The sequence below is a fragment of the Mirounga leonina genome, unplaced genomic scaffold (genome assembly GCF_011800145.1).
Source record: "Mirounga leonina isolate KUSES-001 unplaced genomic scaffold, KU_Mleo_1.0 Mir_180, whole genome shotgun sequence".
In the NCBI taxonomy this organism is placed as follows: domain Eukaryota; kingdom Metazoa; phylum Chordata; class Mammalia; order Carnivora; family Phocidae; genus Mirounga; species Mirounga leonina.
Window position 1 is genome coordinate 13,321,922 of NW_023270469.1, and position 14,986 is coordinate 13,336,907.

The window sequence follows — 14,986 nt, forward strand, 5'->3', positions numbered from 1 at the left end:
CATATATCTGAAAGAATTTCCAGGAGAAACCTGAGATTATGAGAGAAAAAAATATTGAAGAGATAAATGCTGAGAAATCCCAGGAGTGAGGAAGATGCTAAGACTGAAGAAGCAGATCAAGTACCTAAGGAGAATAAGCATGGCAAATCCATCACAATGAAACTGTAGAACATCAAAGCATAAAGTAATTCTGGATATTAGTCTGATACAGAAGACAGGTAACTTCAAGAAATAGCAATCGGACTGCACTAGATTTCCACATCAACAATCTGGTCCCTTGTCCATGCAATGCAGAAGCAAGCAGCCTCAGGGAGAGGCCATGGATAGGGGTTCCAGCAAGCAGAACCTGGTGAGGTCCCTGCCAACAGCCACGATTAACTGCTAGACATGTAGGTGGGTGAGCTCTAAAATGATACCAGCCTTCACCTTCTGGCCTGTCCAACTGTCCCCAGGTAGAGCAAAGAGGAGCTGTCCTTGAGGAATCTTGACCAAACTACAGATCTGTGAGCAAAATAAATGGCTGCTGGTTGTGTTAAGCCACTAAATTTAGGGTGGTCTGTTATACAGCAAAAGATGAACAAAGTAGCTTAAATAAATTAGGGTTTAGGCAGAAGCTCACATACCAAGGACATTGGGAAATGGGGTTTGGGGAGGGCTTAGGGGATTAGGGCATGCTGCTTCTGCTGCTGCTGCTGATCAGTTAAGGATGAAAAGAATGAATATTGATTCAATAGCTACTTTCTTTTCATGTTCCAGAACCATCCAATTGTACTTATTATAGCTTTTAAATAAGTTTTAACATATGGTGGGGCCAGTCCTCCCACATTATTCTTGTTTTTCTGAATTTTCTAAGCAATTCTAGTTCATTTATTTCCTCCATAAGAACTTTGGAATCAACCTAATTTTAAAAAAAGAAAAAACCTTGATATTACCATTGGGATCACATTATATTTACAAGGAGAACTGACCTATTTATGATGTTGATCTTCCTGACCAAAAACATCAATAGACCTTTCCATTTGTTCAAGTTTTCCTAAACCTGGGTATGCATACATAGATACTTAGATATTATTCCCTGTGTTCTTTATGTTTGAAATATTTGATAATTGAACATATAACTTAAATAGTGTAGTTGATCAAGAAAATAATTTCTTATTCATAGGACTAAGAAACCTTATATTATTATTAGGTGGCAGTCTGATGAGTTTTGAGGAAGAAACCCTACAAATATGTAGAGCATTACTCACTTATTACTCTGAAAACTCAAAAATGTTTTCAACATTTCTCTCTCCTGAGCGTCCCTTCTTTAGTGCAATTGGGATAAAGATCAAAAGCTCTAAATTGTGCTAACAATTCAGATGCTACTTCTGATGGACAGAATGAAAATGGACACTCTAGTTTCATTTTAATTGGGTCCTGAAAGGAAGCAGGTACATCTGGTATCCTTTCTACCATGCTGCTTTTTCACATTTGACTCTGAAGCACCCACTAACGATGTTATCTAGCAATATATTTCACAGTTTAAATCAGAAAGTGTTGCTTCCTTTGAAGTTCCCATATGGTGATCCAAACCAAATATGTGCGGTTTCCCGTTGAGTTTTTTGTTTTTTTTTAAGGTAATCTTCATGATTAGATTAGGAATTTCCACATTACATTGGAAAGTCAAGATAGATAAAAAGTCAGTTTCAAGCCACAGAGCAGACCATCAGCAAGTCTTTATAAATATCTAACATACAGTTTCACTACTTCTAAGAAAATCTGAAAATTGCAATGAAGAAAAAATTTCAGTTTCAGATGAACCAAAAAGATTTTTAGTGATGTTGTATTTCCTGTGTTCAGATCCAAGCAGGTCCCTCCCTTGCTTAGAGCCCTTCCTTCCCTGATTCCCCAGGGCAGTCAGGAGGAATTCCAAGGTTCTTAGTCCAGCAGTTAAGGCAGCCCTTCCCTGAGCTACCTACTCCTCCAGCCTCCAGCTCCATCTCCTGCCCCCACCTCTCCCCTCCCAGTCTGTCTCTGTCTCTCCGGCAGCCACAGGCTAAGAAGTTGAAATTCTTTGCCATTTTATGCTCTTGCCATCTACTTGCACAAAGCGTTCCCAGCTCCACAGCCTTTTTTACTTGACTAATGAACACTTCAAAAGGGTCACTTTCACTGGGGAACCTTCCCTGAAAACCCCAGACTGAGCTGTGTGTCCCGTACCCTCTTCTATTACACACTCATTCACTGGATAGCACTGCAATATAATTGTTGGTTTATTTGGCAGTTTCTTCCACTCACTGCTATGCTTTCTGAGGACAGGAATTCTGGTTTTGTACATCTTTGTACTCACGGTGCCTAGATATAAAAGCTTTCAAAAGAAAAAAAAGTTCCAGCTGAAGATGTGGGTTAAATTTCATGTGTGTCAGGAGGCCTCCTTCAAGACCAGTGACACTGGCCTTTCCTGCTACTTCCTGTCTCTGAACCTATATTCCCAGGATGGAACACTATACAACAATGCAAGTGAAATACAACCAGGGCTATAAGCAACAACATGGATGAGACATGCAGATCGATTCCAATTATGTATGTTTCAAAAACAGGCAGTACCAAATTGCATTATGTGCACATACGCTGGGGTAAAAACTATAAATGGAAGCAATGAAGTAATGACCATCAAGGACAGAATGGTGATTATTTCAGGGGGAGGTTCGGATGAGGGGAATGTGACTGGGAAGGACACACAGGGGCCTTCTCAGGGCTGGAAATGTTCTATTATGGATCTTGGTAGCAGTTACATAATATTTGTCTTATAATTACAATATATATGTATGTGTATTAGTTCCCTGTTGCTGCTGAGCCAGGTCACCATGAACTAAATGCCTAACCTATACATTTATTATCTTAAAAATTATAGAGGTCAGAAATCTAAGATGGGTCTCACTGGACTAAAATCAAGGTGCTGTCAGAGCTGCATTTCCTTCTGGAGGCTCTGGGGGAAAACCCATTTTCTTGTTTTTTCCAGCTTCTAGAGGCTGACCACATCCCTCAGCCCTTTCTCTTCAAAGCCAGAAATGGCTGGGTCAGTCTTTCTCGTATCATATCATTGTGACACTGAGACTGATTCTAGTGCCTCCCTCTTTGACATTTAAGGACCCTTGTGATTATCTACTGAGCCACTCACATAATCCAGGTTAATCTCCCTATGTTAAGGTCAGTTCTTTAATAACCTAAATTCCATTTTCTGCCCTAATTTCCTTTTGTCAGGTAATGTAACACATGCACGGTAATATATTCATAGGTTCTGGGGTTTAGGGCATGGACATCCTTGGGAAGCTGTTATTCTACCCACCACAGTATATTTTATGCACATTTGTGGATCTATGTCCTATTTCTTAGTGACAAATGGTTAAAAATTAAACTACAGCATATAAATACAAAGGATTCCTATATGACAATGAAAAAGAATGACTCTTTTTATTTAGTGTTAATGGAATAATCTGCAAGAAATATTTAAAAAGTAGTGTCAGAATCACTGTGTAAAGTATGCTATCATTTATGTAAAAAAGGCATGAGGGGGAAGCATAGCTATATGTATTTGCTTCTATATGCTCAAAGTATATTAAAAAACAAAAGCAAAACAAAACAAAACAAGGGAAAGGGCTTTTTCTATCTGCCTAAGAAGCACTTCTTAGTGACCTAAAACCAGGAGGTTTTACCAACTCTTTGAAGATAATACTAAGGAATCATCACCAGCCCTTGAAAAGACACGGAATTACATGGAATTTACAAGGAAGATAATATGGAATTACAATGTAAACAAAACCCTTCTCTGGCAATCATGTCTTTTAATAAACCACTAACAAAATAAAGAAGAATGTCATGCAGATGGAAAATTATACTATTCAGTTTATCCAGGATGTGAATTCTGTGGCAGGATTCAGAACTGCAAACAAAACAATAGCTGAATACAACTAGTTATGTCTAATGTTTGGGAACCTCCTGGAGAGCAGCCAACCCCCTGGAACATGACCAAGCACGACACCCCGGGGAGTCATAGATGGGAGGGAGGTCCCACCACCTGTGGCGTGGGGCCACCGGAGCATTTCCAGCCTGTGTCTGAACACTGCTGTACCAACATTTCTTCCAGACCCATTAAGAAGCCTGGGGCAGATGATGCTGGCGTGAAGTGTGAAAACAGATTTTTGTCAATCCTGAAACTCCTAGTCCATCCTGCATTCATTCTGGGGCCATCTTGAGAATCCTGCATTCATGGGCAAGGAAGAGACCAGATCAAACTAGGATTCATTCACTCATTCATTCATCTGTTCACTTATTTGCATCCATTTAATCAATGTTTACTGAGTGGCTTTATCTTCCCAGTGCTAACAGCATAAGGCATAGAGTATAATTTCAATATATAAATTTTTAAACCAGCAAAACTATACTATTTTGCTTAGACATGAACACATAGGCAGTTAACTTATACCTGAAAACAAATCAAAAAAATAACTATCATAAAAATCAAAGTGGCAGTTACTTTCAGGGAAGATGAGGGAAACATCGTCAGAAAGGGACACACATACTTGGAGGAGGAGGAGGGCAGCATAGTCTTGACTTACGCAGCCCATCTTTCTGCACTGTTCTTAGACTGCTTGATCCCTTGATACACAGAGAAAAGTGACTATGCTAGGTAGGGCAGAATAGTGGGATTTTTGCACTTGAAACTACTAGTGATCATGCACTCTTACTACTCTCTCTCACCATTTAATATTTTATTATTAAAATAGCCACCACAGCTGTAAAGCCTGGGAGACCCACACATTACCCAGCAGAGGTGAGTAGCACTAACTACTCTGAAATTCAACCCATTTTCTCATTCTTATAAACAAAGGACAACCATGGACCAGAAGGCATTGGAAGGATCCCTATGACTGCATGATACTTGCTACCTTGGAATTTTCTAACAAATAAATATTTCTCTTTATTTAATAGCATTAAATGGCATTTAATGTCATTTATTACTCATGTTTGATTAAAATCTGGTTCTTTGAGAACAGATGATCAATCCTGTAGGTCTAACATCAGACTGTTAAGATTTCCAGAAGAATAAAATGAAAAATAATGGAGGAAAGTACATAAAAAAAAATACAATTTCCCAGAGCTGAAGTAACACATGAGTAAGCAGACTCCGCAGAAAGCTGCGGAGGATGAATTAGAAAACTCACTCTTGGACATGGCTTCATGACATTTCAGACCTCAAGTACAAAAAGAAAACTCTAGAAAGTATTGAGAGAGAAATAACAGACCACCCATCAAGGAATGTGAATTAGGTGACTTCAGACTTCTGGACTTTTACCATCAAGTTGGCACAATGTCTTTAACCTTCTGAGGAGAAATTACTGTGAACCTAGAAATTTCAGCTAAACTATCAGGTGAGTATGGAGGCAGAATGAGACATTATCAGGCATTCAAGGATCAAAGTTTCCCTCCTATAGACCCTTTCTGAGGAAGCTACTTGAGCAAAGTGAGAGTAAAAAGATGTAATGGAACACACATGGAAACTTTAAAAATTCCTGAGTAACAACTGTGTAGGAGGTGGTGGATCTGACTTAGAATGAGAAGCTGGTAGGGTCTGAGAAAAATGTCTTCAAGGAAAAGAAGAGCATACATTCTACAATTAGACAAGAGTGAAGAAATAATTAGAAACATTGGTCGGGGTGGGAGGAGGAACCCAAAACCTGTACAAAAAAGTCAATTCAGAGGCGCCTGGGTGGCTCAGTCGTTAAGCGTCTGCCTTCGGCTCAGGTCATGATCCCAGGGTCCTGAGATAGAGCCCGGCATCGGGCTCCCTGCTCAGCGGGAGGCCTGCTTCTCCCTCTCCCACTCCCCCTGCTTGTGTTCCCTCTCTCGCTGTCTCTGTCTCTGTCAAATAAATGAATAAAATCTTAAAAAAAAAACAACATCAGAGAACTTAAATAGGGTTATCAGCCATTCCAATACGAAAGTAGAACAAATCACAGAAGGTAAGAGAGAAACAGGGTGGAATGGTGGTAATATCCTTACATGTCAAGAGATACTGTAGAGTTGATCGAACAAAAAATATAGTTTTAAGTATATTATTTAAATCTATAAATAAAACTCATAAAATAAAATATAATAAAAATAATTGGGTTGCGGGGCACCTGGGTGGCTCAGTTGCATAGGCAAGGTGGTAAGGGGCACAGAGCTTCTGTGCCTTCTCCAGGCACAACACCCTCCCAGCACTTCTATATATTTAGCAACCTGGAAGCCCTCCAAATCCTCTTGGTTTAATTTTTTTTAATGGAGGCTTCATTACTTAAGCATGATTGGTTAAATCATTGGCCATTAGTGATGAACTAGACCTCCAGGTCCCTCTCCCTTCTCTGGAAGTCAGGAGTGGGGCTGAAAGTTCCAACCCTTTAATCACATGGTCAGTTGCCCTGGCAACCAGTCCCCATTCTTAGGGCCTTCCCAAAAGTCACCTCATTGACAAAAACTCAAGGGATTGAAATGCTGCATTCACCTTTATGCTATATAACTATTTCAGGAACTGGGGACAGAGACCAAATGTTATAACAAAAGATGCCCCTGTCACTGTAATCACTTAGGACACTATAGGAGTCTTAGGAGCTCTATGCCAGGAACTGGCATGAAGATTAAATATATATTATTATGTCACAATATGTAACCAAAATATGAGACATTTTTTAAACACAGAAAAGCTTCCAGAGTAGTACAAAGAATTCCATACACCCTTTACCCAATAATCTGCTTTATAGCAAAGGATCCAGTTCAGGCTCATGTGTTACACCTAGACGTCATGTCTCTTGAGTCTCACTCAATCTAGGACAGTTCTTCAGTCTTTTATTGACTTTCATGAGCTTGATGTCTTTGAGGATTACAGGCTGGTAATTTTGTTTTGTTCTTCAATTTGGGTTAGTCTAATGTTTCCCCACAGTTAGACCCACGTTAGATATTTTGGCCCTGATATCAATGAAGAGATGCTGTGTTCTGATGATATCCTAGTTAGTAGTCCATGAGGCTGATTTGCCATATTACTGTTGGCCTTAACTAAAATAACATTTCCCAGATTTCTCCACTGTAAAATTAGATTTTGCCCCTTTATAATTAATAAGCATTTTGAGGTAGGATATTTTGAGACCCATTAAAGCTTAAGAATGCTTTTTACCGGGGCGCCTGGGTGACTCAGTTGGTTAAGCGACTGCCTTCATCTCAGGTCATGATCTTGGAGTCCCAGGATCGAGTCCCACATTGGGCTCCCTGCTCGGCGGGGAGTCTGCTTCTCCCTCTGACCTTCCCCCCTCTCATGCTCTCTGTCTCTCTCTAATAAATAAATTTTAAAAAATCTTTAAAAAAAAATTTTAAAAAAAGAATGCTTTTCACCTGCACTGATTATTACCATGATTGCCAAATAGTAAATTTTTACTTAGTGGATTCATAGATTCCTATTTATTCAACAGATTATAATCTATTAGTACCATTATTTTCTTGATTCTTCACTTGTTCCAAATTTGGTCAGTGGGAGTCCCTTTGCTGGCTTCTGTATCATTTTGACATATCCCTGTCATTCTTTGAGCATTTCCTTAGTTTCTGACATGAAAGGATGTTCCAGGCTCATCTTGTTCTTTCCCCACCTCAGTCCTGGAAAAAGTCCCTCTTAGAAGAGATTGGGTTCAGAAACCAAGCTTTGGTTATGAGGTGTTCTCATTGATACTAGGATCTCAAAGCTGCCAGGACCTCTCAATGGTCATAGGTAGGAAATATACATAAACATATACACACATTTACATATACATTCTATATCTGTGCATATCAACAACCATGGGTTCACAGTGATAACCCCAATTCCATTTCAATACCAAAGACTCATCTTAGCCTTTCTCTAAGGTATATATATGGAGATAGATAGATAGATAGATAGATAGATAGATAGATAGATAGATAGATAGATAGATCTGCCTCCTCCAAGACTGAAAAATAATATTGGCTCTTGTTATCCTGATTACTTTTTTGTTTAATGCTTCTATCTGTATCCAATCTTCTGAAGCTACCAGGTTGCCACTCTATTTGTACATCCCACATGCTGATTCTGGCCACTGCCAGGCTGGCTTCCCATCCTCCCTGGCATACATTATTTTAATTAAAAACTCAGAAATGAAAAAATTAAATAGCCAAATACTATAAAAAGAACAAAAAATAAAATTTTGAGAATTTGTGTCAAGTAATATTCCTACTGCTCTAAAAATCAAGAGTAAACCCAGATCCATGGTTTCCCATCCCCACCCTGCCCCGACCGCACCACAAGTGTAATGTACTTCAAAGTTTGACCTGTTCTAGAAAAAAAAATGACAAGTGTATAACTTGACTCTATTATTCCTCTATTGATATCATGCACTTCTTATAGTCTGAACACACACACACACACACACACACAGATACCCCACTTGATGCTCTGGGCACTTGGTAACCTGAGTTTACCACATAGAGAAAGTCTTTACCTGAAATGTCACAGTAAACTGTCTGCTGGTAGAGCCGGGCTTCCAGAGGATTAAAGTACACCGTGATTTCAGCTGATGAATTAGGCCAGACATCACCTTCCTGAAAACCATGAAAGAATCATTAAAAAACAATGTGATGAAGAGGCATTCAGGTGGCTCAGTGGGTTAAGCATCTGACTCTTGATTTCGGCTCAGGTCATGATCTCAGGGTCATGGCTCAGCACAGAGTCTGCTTGAGATTCTCTCCCTCCTCCTCCCTCTGCCCCTCCCCACCGCTTGCACAATCTCTAAATAAATAAATAAAATCTTTAAAAACAAAAACAAAAGAAAACCAGTGTGATGAAGAGAAGGCACTGCTTTTAAATGTTACTATTATGTTATAACCTCAGGAAACTTGAAGGAAATATTTTTACAACAAATAAAAGAAAGCACTATTTTACCCAACAGATAGTAAATTTATGCTACTTGTTAAGAGGTGGTACAATTTGGAAATGAGCTTCAAATTTCAGTGAGTTCATGAATATATAGTTACTAAAGGAAACTAGGATGTTTAGAACAGTTTCAATATTTGTGCATTCATTGGACATTCATTTTATGCCACCAGATGGCCAGCATTGGGCTACAGAGATGAAGAAAGGTGTGGTCTGAGACCGCATGGAACTCACATCTTAGAGGGATGATACACGTGCACACAAATATTTAAAAATATTTGTGAGAGGTGTTGCACCATATATATATGGTGCGTCCAGATGGACTAACTTACTCTTGAGGTGACAGCATAATGAAATACTATAATTCTGTGAAAACATAACAATGGCCCAAGGCAAAACAATGACCAGGTCAAACACTGATTCTAATCCAGTGTGATATTTTCTGTTTTAATGCAAGCCACTCAAAAGTCATAATCTTTATTAGTTTTGAAATTATAATACAACATGCCACATATGGAAATCCCCTTGAGATATTTCTTGAAAAATATTTTCCTATTAACCAGTAACCTGAGACCTCTTCATTAACTTGTAAGGGCTATAATAGGAGATGCTAGTCGTACCTGCCTCAAAGGGTTTCCCACCCAAAGTCTGACAAGGTCATGCAGGTCACATACTTTGCCCCACACTTGGTACTTAGTAAGAGCTCAATAAATGTTTACTATAATTGATGTTATTTTTATGCTACCTGGAAAGAATAAGATGAAGTACTGAAAAAATTGGGGGAGAAAAAGCGTGTATTTTTCAGAGGTTTTTGTTAATAGATCAAGTATGGCATAAGTGTTAATCACATCCAAAGATCTTTAAATGCTCCCACTAGCTAAACAGAAAACTAAGACAACTTGGTAAATAATTAGGCTCTGGTTTCAGACAATCTCCAATGCATATTCTATTCACTCCAGTCTGGCTGAAATGAACACAGTGCTGGAGGAAAGACTCAGAGAACAAAATGGTTTAAAATGCAGACATCAAACAAGAGGGTGGAAATAGCAAACTAGAGCCCACTTGGGTTTGTTTATGAAGGTAACAGACTGATCAGCGCACTTCCCCGTGCAGCGTCCCCTGACTTCACAATGACAAAGAGCACAGAAGCAGCAGTGAGGACCATGAGCCTCCTGTAGGTCCTGGGAGCTCTTATAGCCCCCGTCAGCCCACGAGGATGAGGGCCCTGTGAGCTCAGGGACTGCTTCATTCCCAGCCCTAAACCACGAGTGGCTCCTATTTCTCAACATATTTATCCAATCAGTCGTATCTACTCAGTTTGCACACTGTGTACTTCTTAGCAGATGCCTATTCATCTTTGCAGCCTATTTCTGCCATTTTCTCCTCAACTGGAACCACAAAAGTCATACAAATTTAGAGCTGAAAGGGGCCTCTGAGAGCATGTGGGGAAGAGGGAAGCCCTAAGCATTTTCACGTATTGAGGTGTTTCACTGTGGCACTTTTCCAAACCTTGAAACCAGTACCTGTTCCCTTCTGATAAATGGAAAATACTGGCCCCTTTAGGATTTGTGGGGGTTCCAATGACAAGGAATGTTAGGAACACCCATGCCTAGAATGGGCAAAGAGGTCAGGTGTAAAAGGTGACTCATCCATTCATGGGTCCATCAATGGGTATTCTATCTCAGAACAGTTGAAGACCTGGGCTTCCTCCTAACCAACAGACAAATGTATTCCCCTGGTGGGTTTAGACACTGCTTTGTTTGGGGGTATAGAATGGACACAGCTAACCTGTTTCTATCCAAACTGACTGACCAAAGGAGCTACCTTGAATCCTGAGAAAACCTATGCGAGAAAAGTCTCACCAGGGGGCGCCTGAGCGGCTCAGTCGCTAAACATCTGCCTTCAGCGGGCTCGGCCGGAAGCCTGTTTCTCCCTCTCACACTCCCTCTGCTTGTGTTCCTGCTCTCGCTATCTCTGTCTCTGTCAAATAAATGAATAAAATCTTAAAAAAAAAAAAAAAAAGAAAAGAAATGTCTCACCAGGACAGGAGGAAGTGGTCCTTAAGAAGGCTACAATGGAAATGAGATAAGCTCAGTACATGTGGGAAAATTCAAGCATCTTATGGCTTGGGGTGAGCCAGACCACTTTTTTCTTTCTTTTTTTAATCTATTCTTTTTTTTTAAGTTCAACTAGCCAACATATAGTACATCATTAGCTTTTAATGTAGTATTCAACAATTCATTAGTTGCATATAACACCCAGTGTTCATCACAACACATGCCCTCCCTAATGCCCATCATCCAGTTACCCCATAGCCCCCAACCCCCCCCTTCTGCAACCCTCAATTTGTTTCCCGGAGTCCAGAGTCTCTCATGGTTTGTCTCCCTCTCTGATTTCTTCCCATTCAGTTTTCCCTCCCTTCCCCTATGGTCCTCTGCGCTATTCCTTATATTCCACATTATTAGTGAAACCGTATGATAATTGTCTTTCTCTGCTTGATTTATTTCACCTAGCATAATACCCTCCAGTTCCATCCATGTTGATGTAAATGGTAGGTATTCATCCTTTCTGATGGCTGAGTAATAATCCATTGTATATATATATATCACATCTTCTTTATCCATTCATCTGTTGAAGGACATCCAGACCACTTTCAAAAGCATTATCCCAGCAAGAAAATCCAAGGTCCATATGCATACAAGAAGACAGCACACTTAAGTTCTATCGCAGAAGCATTCCTGGACACCCCATCATCACAGAAGTCTGATTATCAGGACTGGTAGGTTGGAAAATGGTGGGAAGACACACTCCAGAGGTGACCAGAAGCTCCCCAGAGGAGGGAGTGTTGGTGTTTTGATGTCATCCCTAAGAGGATTGTCTGATATGGAGGCTCCTGGGGCTGAGAAGCCCTTCTGCTTGGTGAGGGAATCTGAGTCCATAGGGTTTTCAGTCTGAGTGAATGGGACCGTGGGCTCAGTGCTTTCTTATCCTGGGCTGCATTGGTTTTACTGGGTCTGAGACAGCTGTTAGTAACTTGCAACTTTTACTGAGCCCTGGGAGGAAATTCAAGGATAAATCCTATTCTAAAACCCTCTCCTGGGCTTGTCGCAGGTGTAATGTACATTAAGAGGACTATGTGTATCTATAAAGACAGAAGTGCGGTCATTCAGTTTCCTCTCACAGAGGGATGTTTTCAATCTCCTTCATTTGAAGGAGTTAAGAACATGTAGAAGGACAGTTATTTTTCAGTTGTGATTAAAATAAAAGTGAAATAACTTCTATTTCTTTATAGCAAAAACTCAACATAGCCCTTTCTAGCAAGTCAGAGAAAATAAACCTCAGAAACAGGCTATCAGCCTAAACCGACCCCACTTTTTACTTACATAGCTCTGAAACATTTCACATCACTTCTCCAACCCTCCTGAAATTAACTTCCATGTCATTTAAGTCTCTGAAAAGAATGTTCCCTTTGTTAATGTGCAGTTCTAAAGTCTCTTTCTGAAAACCAAAACATTCAGAATTTTCCTTGGCTGCTCTGCCGTCAATATCCTTTCTTCCTGGTCCTCAGAAAGCAGCCCCATGGCACAGAACCCCTGCTGTTCTGCATTCCTTCCATGTATGACCCCTCTCCCATCACTGTCTATTCTCCTGCTCCAAATGAGACTGCGTATCTAGGATATGAACTGTAAGTGACTATTAGGTTGTTTGTTGAAAATAATTGTGAAAATGGCCTTCAGTTATGTTGTAATTATTTTCCTTCTTGGTCTTAATGCTTTGTTTTTTTCCTCAGATCCATAGCTGCATTTCACTTATTGATCAAGTGAATCTTCCAGAGGGATCAACTTTGAATTCAAATTGAACTTTGAATTTGAATCAACTTTTCAGGTCTAAAGTGAACTCTCATATTGCAGCTTTTACTCAAATATTAAATATCTCTGGAAATGGAATTTCATGTTTCCTTCTGGAATAAGAACAACCAACCAAGTAACTTGACGGATTCAGTTCCAAGACTTTTTGTAAGATGTCTATGAACACACTGCCACTAGTTCATAACAGGTGATTGATACCGTCATGAGAAAAGTGTCCTTTTTTAAAAAATTATCTTCTTAAAAACTTACATTGACAATGACTAAAGGGGCTCTTTTAAAAATCTCCCTTGAAAATCCTTAAATAAAAAAGAAGATATTTTAAAAATCACCTTCCTTCCCACCTATCACCCATCTCCCTCCCTCCTCCTTCCTTCATCCCTCACTCCCTCCCTTCCAATGAAGGATTATTTTTGCAAATTTTGCAAAATCAGAACCCAACTGCAAGAACAGAGTTACATATAAATTTAATTCACTTGGTTTATCTGGAAAATAATGCTTATATCTGTCAAACAAAATGGTTGCATTTTATTTTGTTTTAAATTTTATTTTATTATGTTATGTTAGTCACCATACAATACATCATTGGTTTTTGATGTGGCGATCCACGATTCATTGTTGCATTTTAATCCCCAACTTAAATTTAGAAGAGTAATCTAAACATTTGCCACTCAAATGTTATACTTTCTAATCATACACTCTGATCTTATGAAACTGAATTACATCTAACTCTAAATCATAATATTGGCAACCATTAACCGAAAGCTCATGTTCCCAGCACTGTGGTAAGTACTAATGTACAATGTCCACCTCAAACTTTATAATCTTGTGAAGTATTATCCCCATTTTAAAGATGAGACAACCAAGCAAACAGAAGTTAAATATCTCACCTAAGACCACACCAACCATAAGTGGGAGAACTGGGGTTTTATAATATATTTTTCTTTAATTTCCTGAACCCCCCTGCAATTATAACAAAAGGTCAGTCCTCACTTTTCTCACATCATAAAAAGAAAAATGCCAGAAGAAACCTAAAAACACTACAGCGGATAATCAGGCTTAGATGAGGCCAGCATGACCTGGTGTTCCCATCTGGTGAACGAAGTAGGAGGCACTATATGCTCATATGTTCAGGTACCTTGGAAGGTGACTCACAGGAGGCTCGTTTGGATGACACAGCCAACATTATTGTGTTGCAGCTCTTCAGAAATGTATTGGAAGATCTTTATAAAGCTATCCTGGTTGGGTCAGGGTGCAGTCAGTTAAGAACAAGGTCAGTGAAAAATGATTTCAAGAGCATCTGTATAATGTGTGATGACTTCCATCGTGTTCCACCAAAATGGAAAAATTCCTGACTACATAAACAAATATTTTCAGCTGTGTTATCATATTTAAGGAAAATATTTAAAATTTCTCTTGGGAAATAAAAATATCTTCTTAATCAAATTTCCATCAATCAATTAAAAAGAGAATCCCTGATGAGAAACTATAATCTGCTTCACCACCTACAATTGCTCTTCTAGAATCTTCCAAATCAATGGGAGACATCATGGCTCCTTTTATCATCACTTACAGCAAGTAGAAGTTGTCTCAAAGAGACATAAGGCAAAAAAATGGAAGCTAACATACTGAAGGTAAACTACCCCAATTATCATTGAGAGAAAAGACTGAGTTGACACATGACATGCAAGGGACTTTTCTACTCCACTGTAATTCCTGGGGCAAGACACTGTGATTTTAGTAAAGTTTTGATTCTCAAAATAATGACCAGTAAGGTTTCTAAGAGAGGGGTCTAAGATCTGGCCATCTGTCAGAGCAAGTTTCACTAAAGGTGTGTTCTGACTTCAGCGAGATACCCCAACCCATATGCAATGAAAATTCCACTGGGGTTTTCTAGGAGCTGAGGCAGTTGTGTGTGATGTTCATGCCCTTCTCTAGAGAGAACAGATTCATGTCTCTTTCAACACTGAAGGCTGTTAACTTATTTAATGAGCGACGAGGAGCTCTGCTATTTCTAAGACTTCCCCCAGGCCTCCTTCCACCTACAAAGGCTCTCCAGTACAACAGTGGATGTACCAGCACAAGTGGAAAAGGTTTGCCTGAGCTCAAGGATCGCAGAGGATGAACAATAATAAAGGGAGGCTGAAGGATGGAAAACCATACTGACAGA

The 14,986-nt window shown here is 39.5% G+C and overlaps 1 protein-coding gene across 1 annotated transcript in view; it reads right to left on the reverse strand.

Annotated features, from left to right (window-relative positions):
• The window catches only part of HYDIN (HYDIN axonemal central pair apparatus protein), a 308,320-nt gene that overhangs the window by 224,548 nt on the left and 68,786 nt on the right, over positions 1-14,986 (reverse strand). Inside the window, exon 9 of the mRNA XM_035024816.1 lies at positions 8,520-8,619. Coding sequence (XP_034880707.1) covers positions 8,520-8,619 — 100 coding nt within the window. The remainder of the gene's footprint in view (positions 1-8,519; positions 8,620-14,986) is intronic.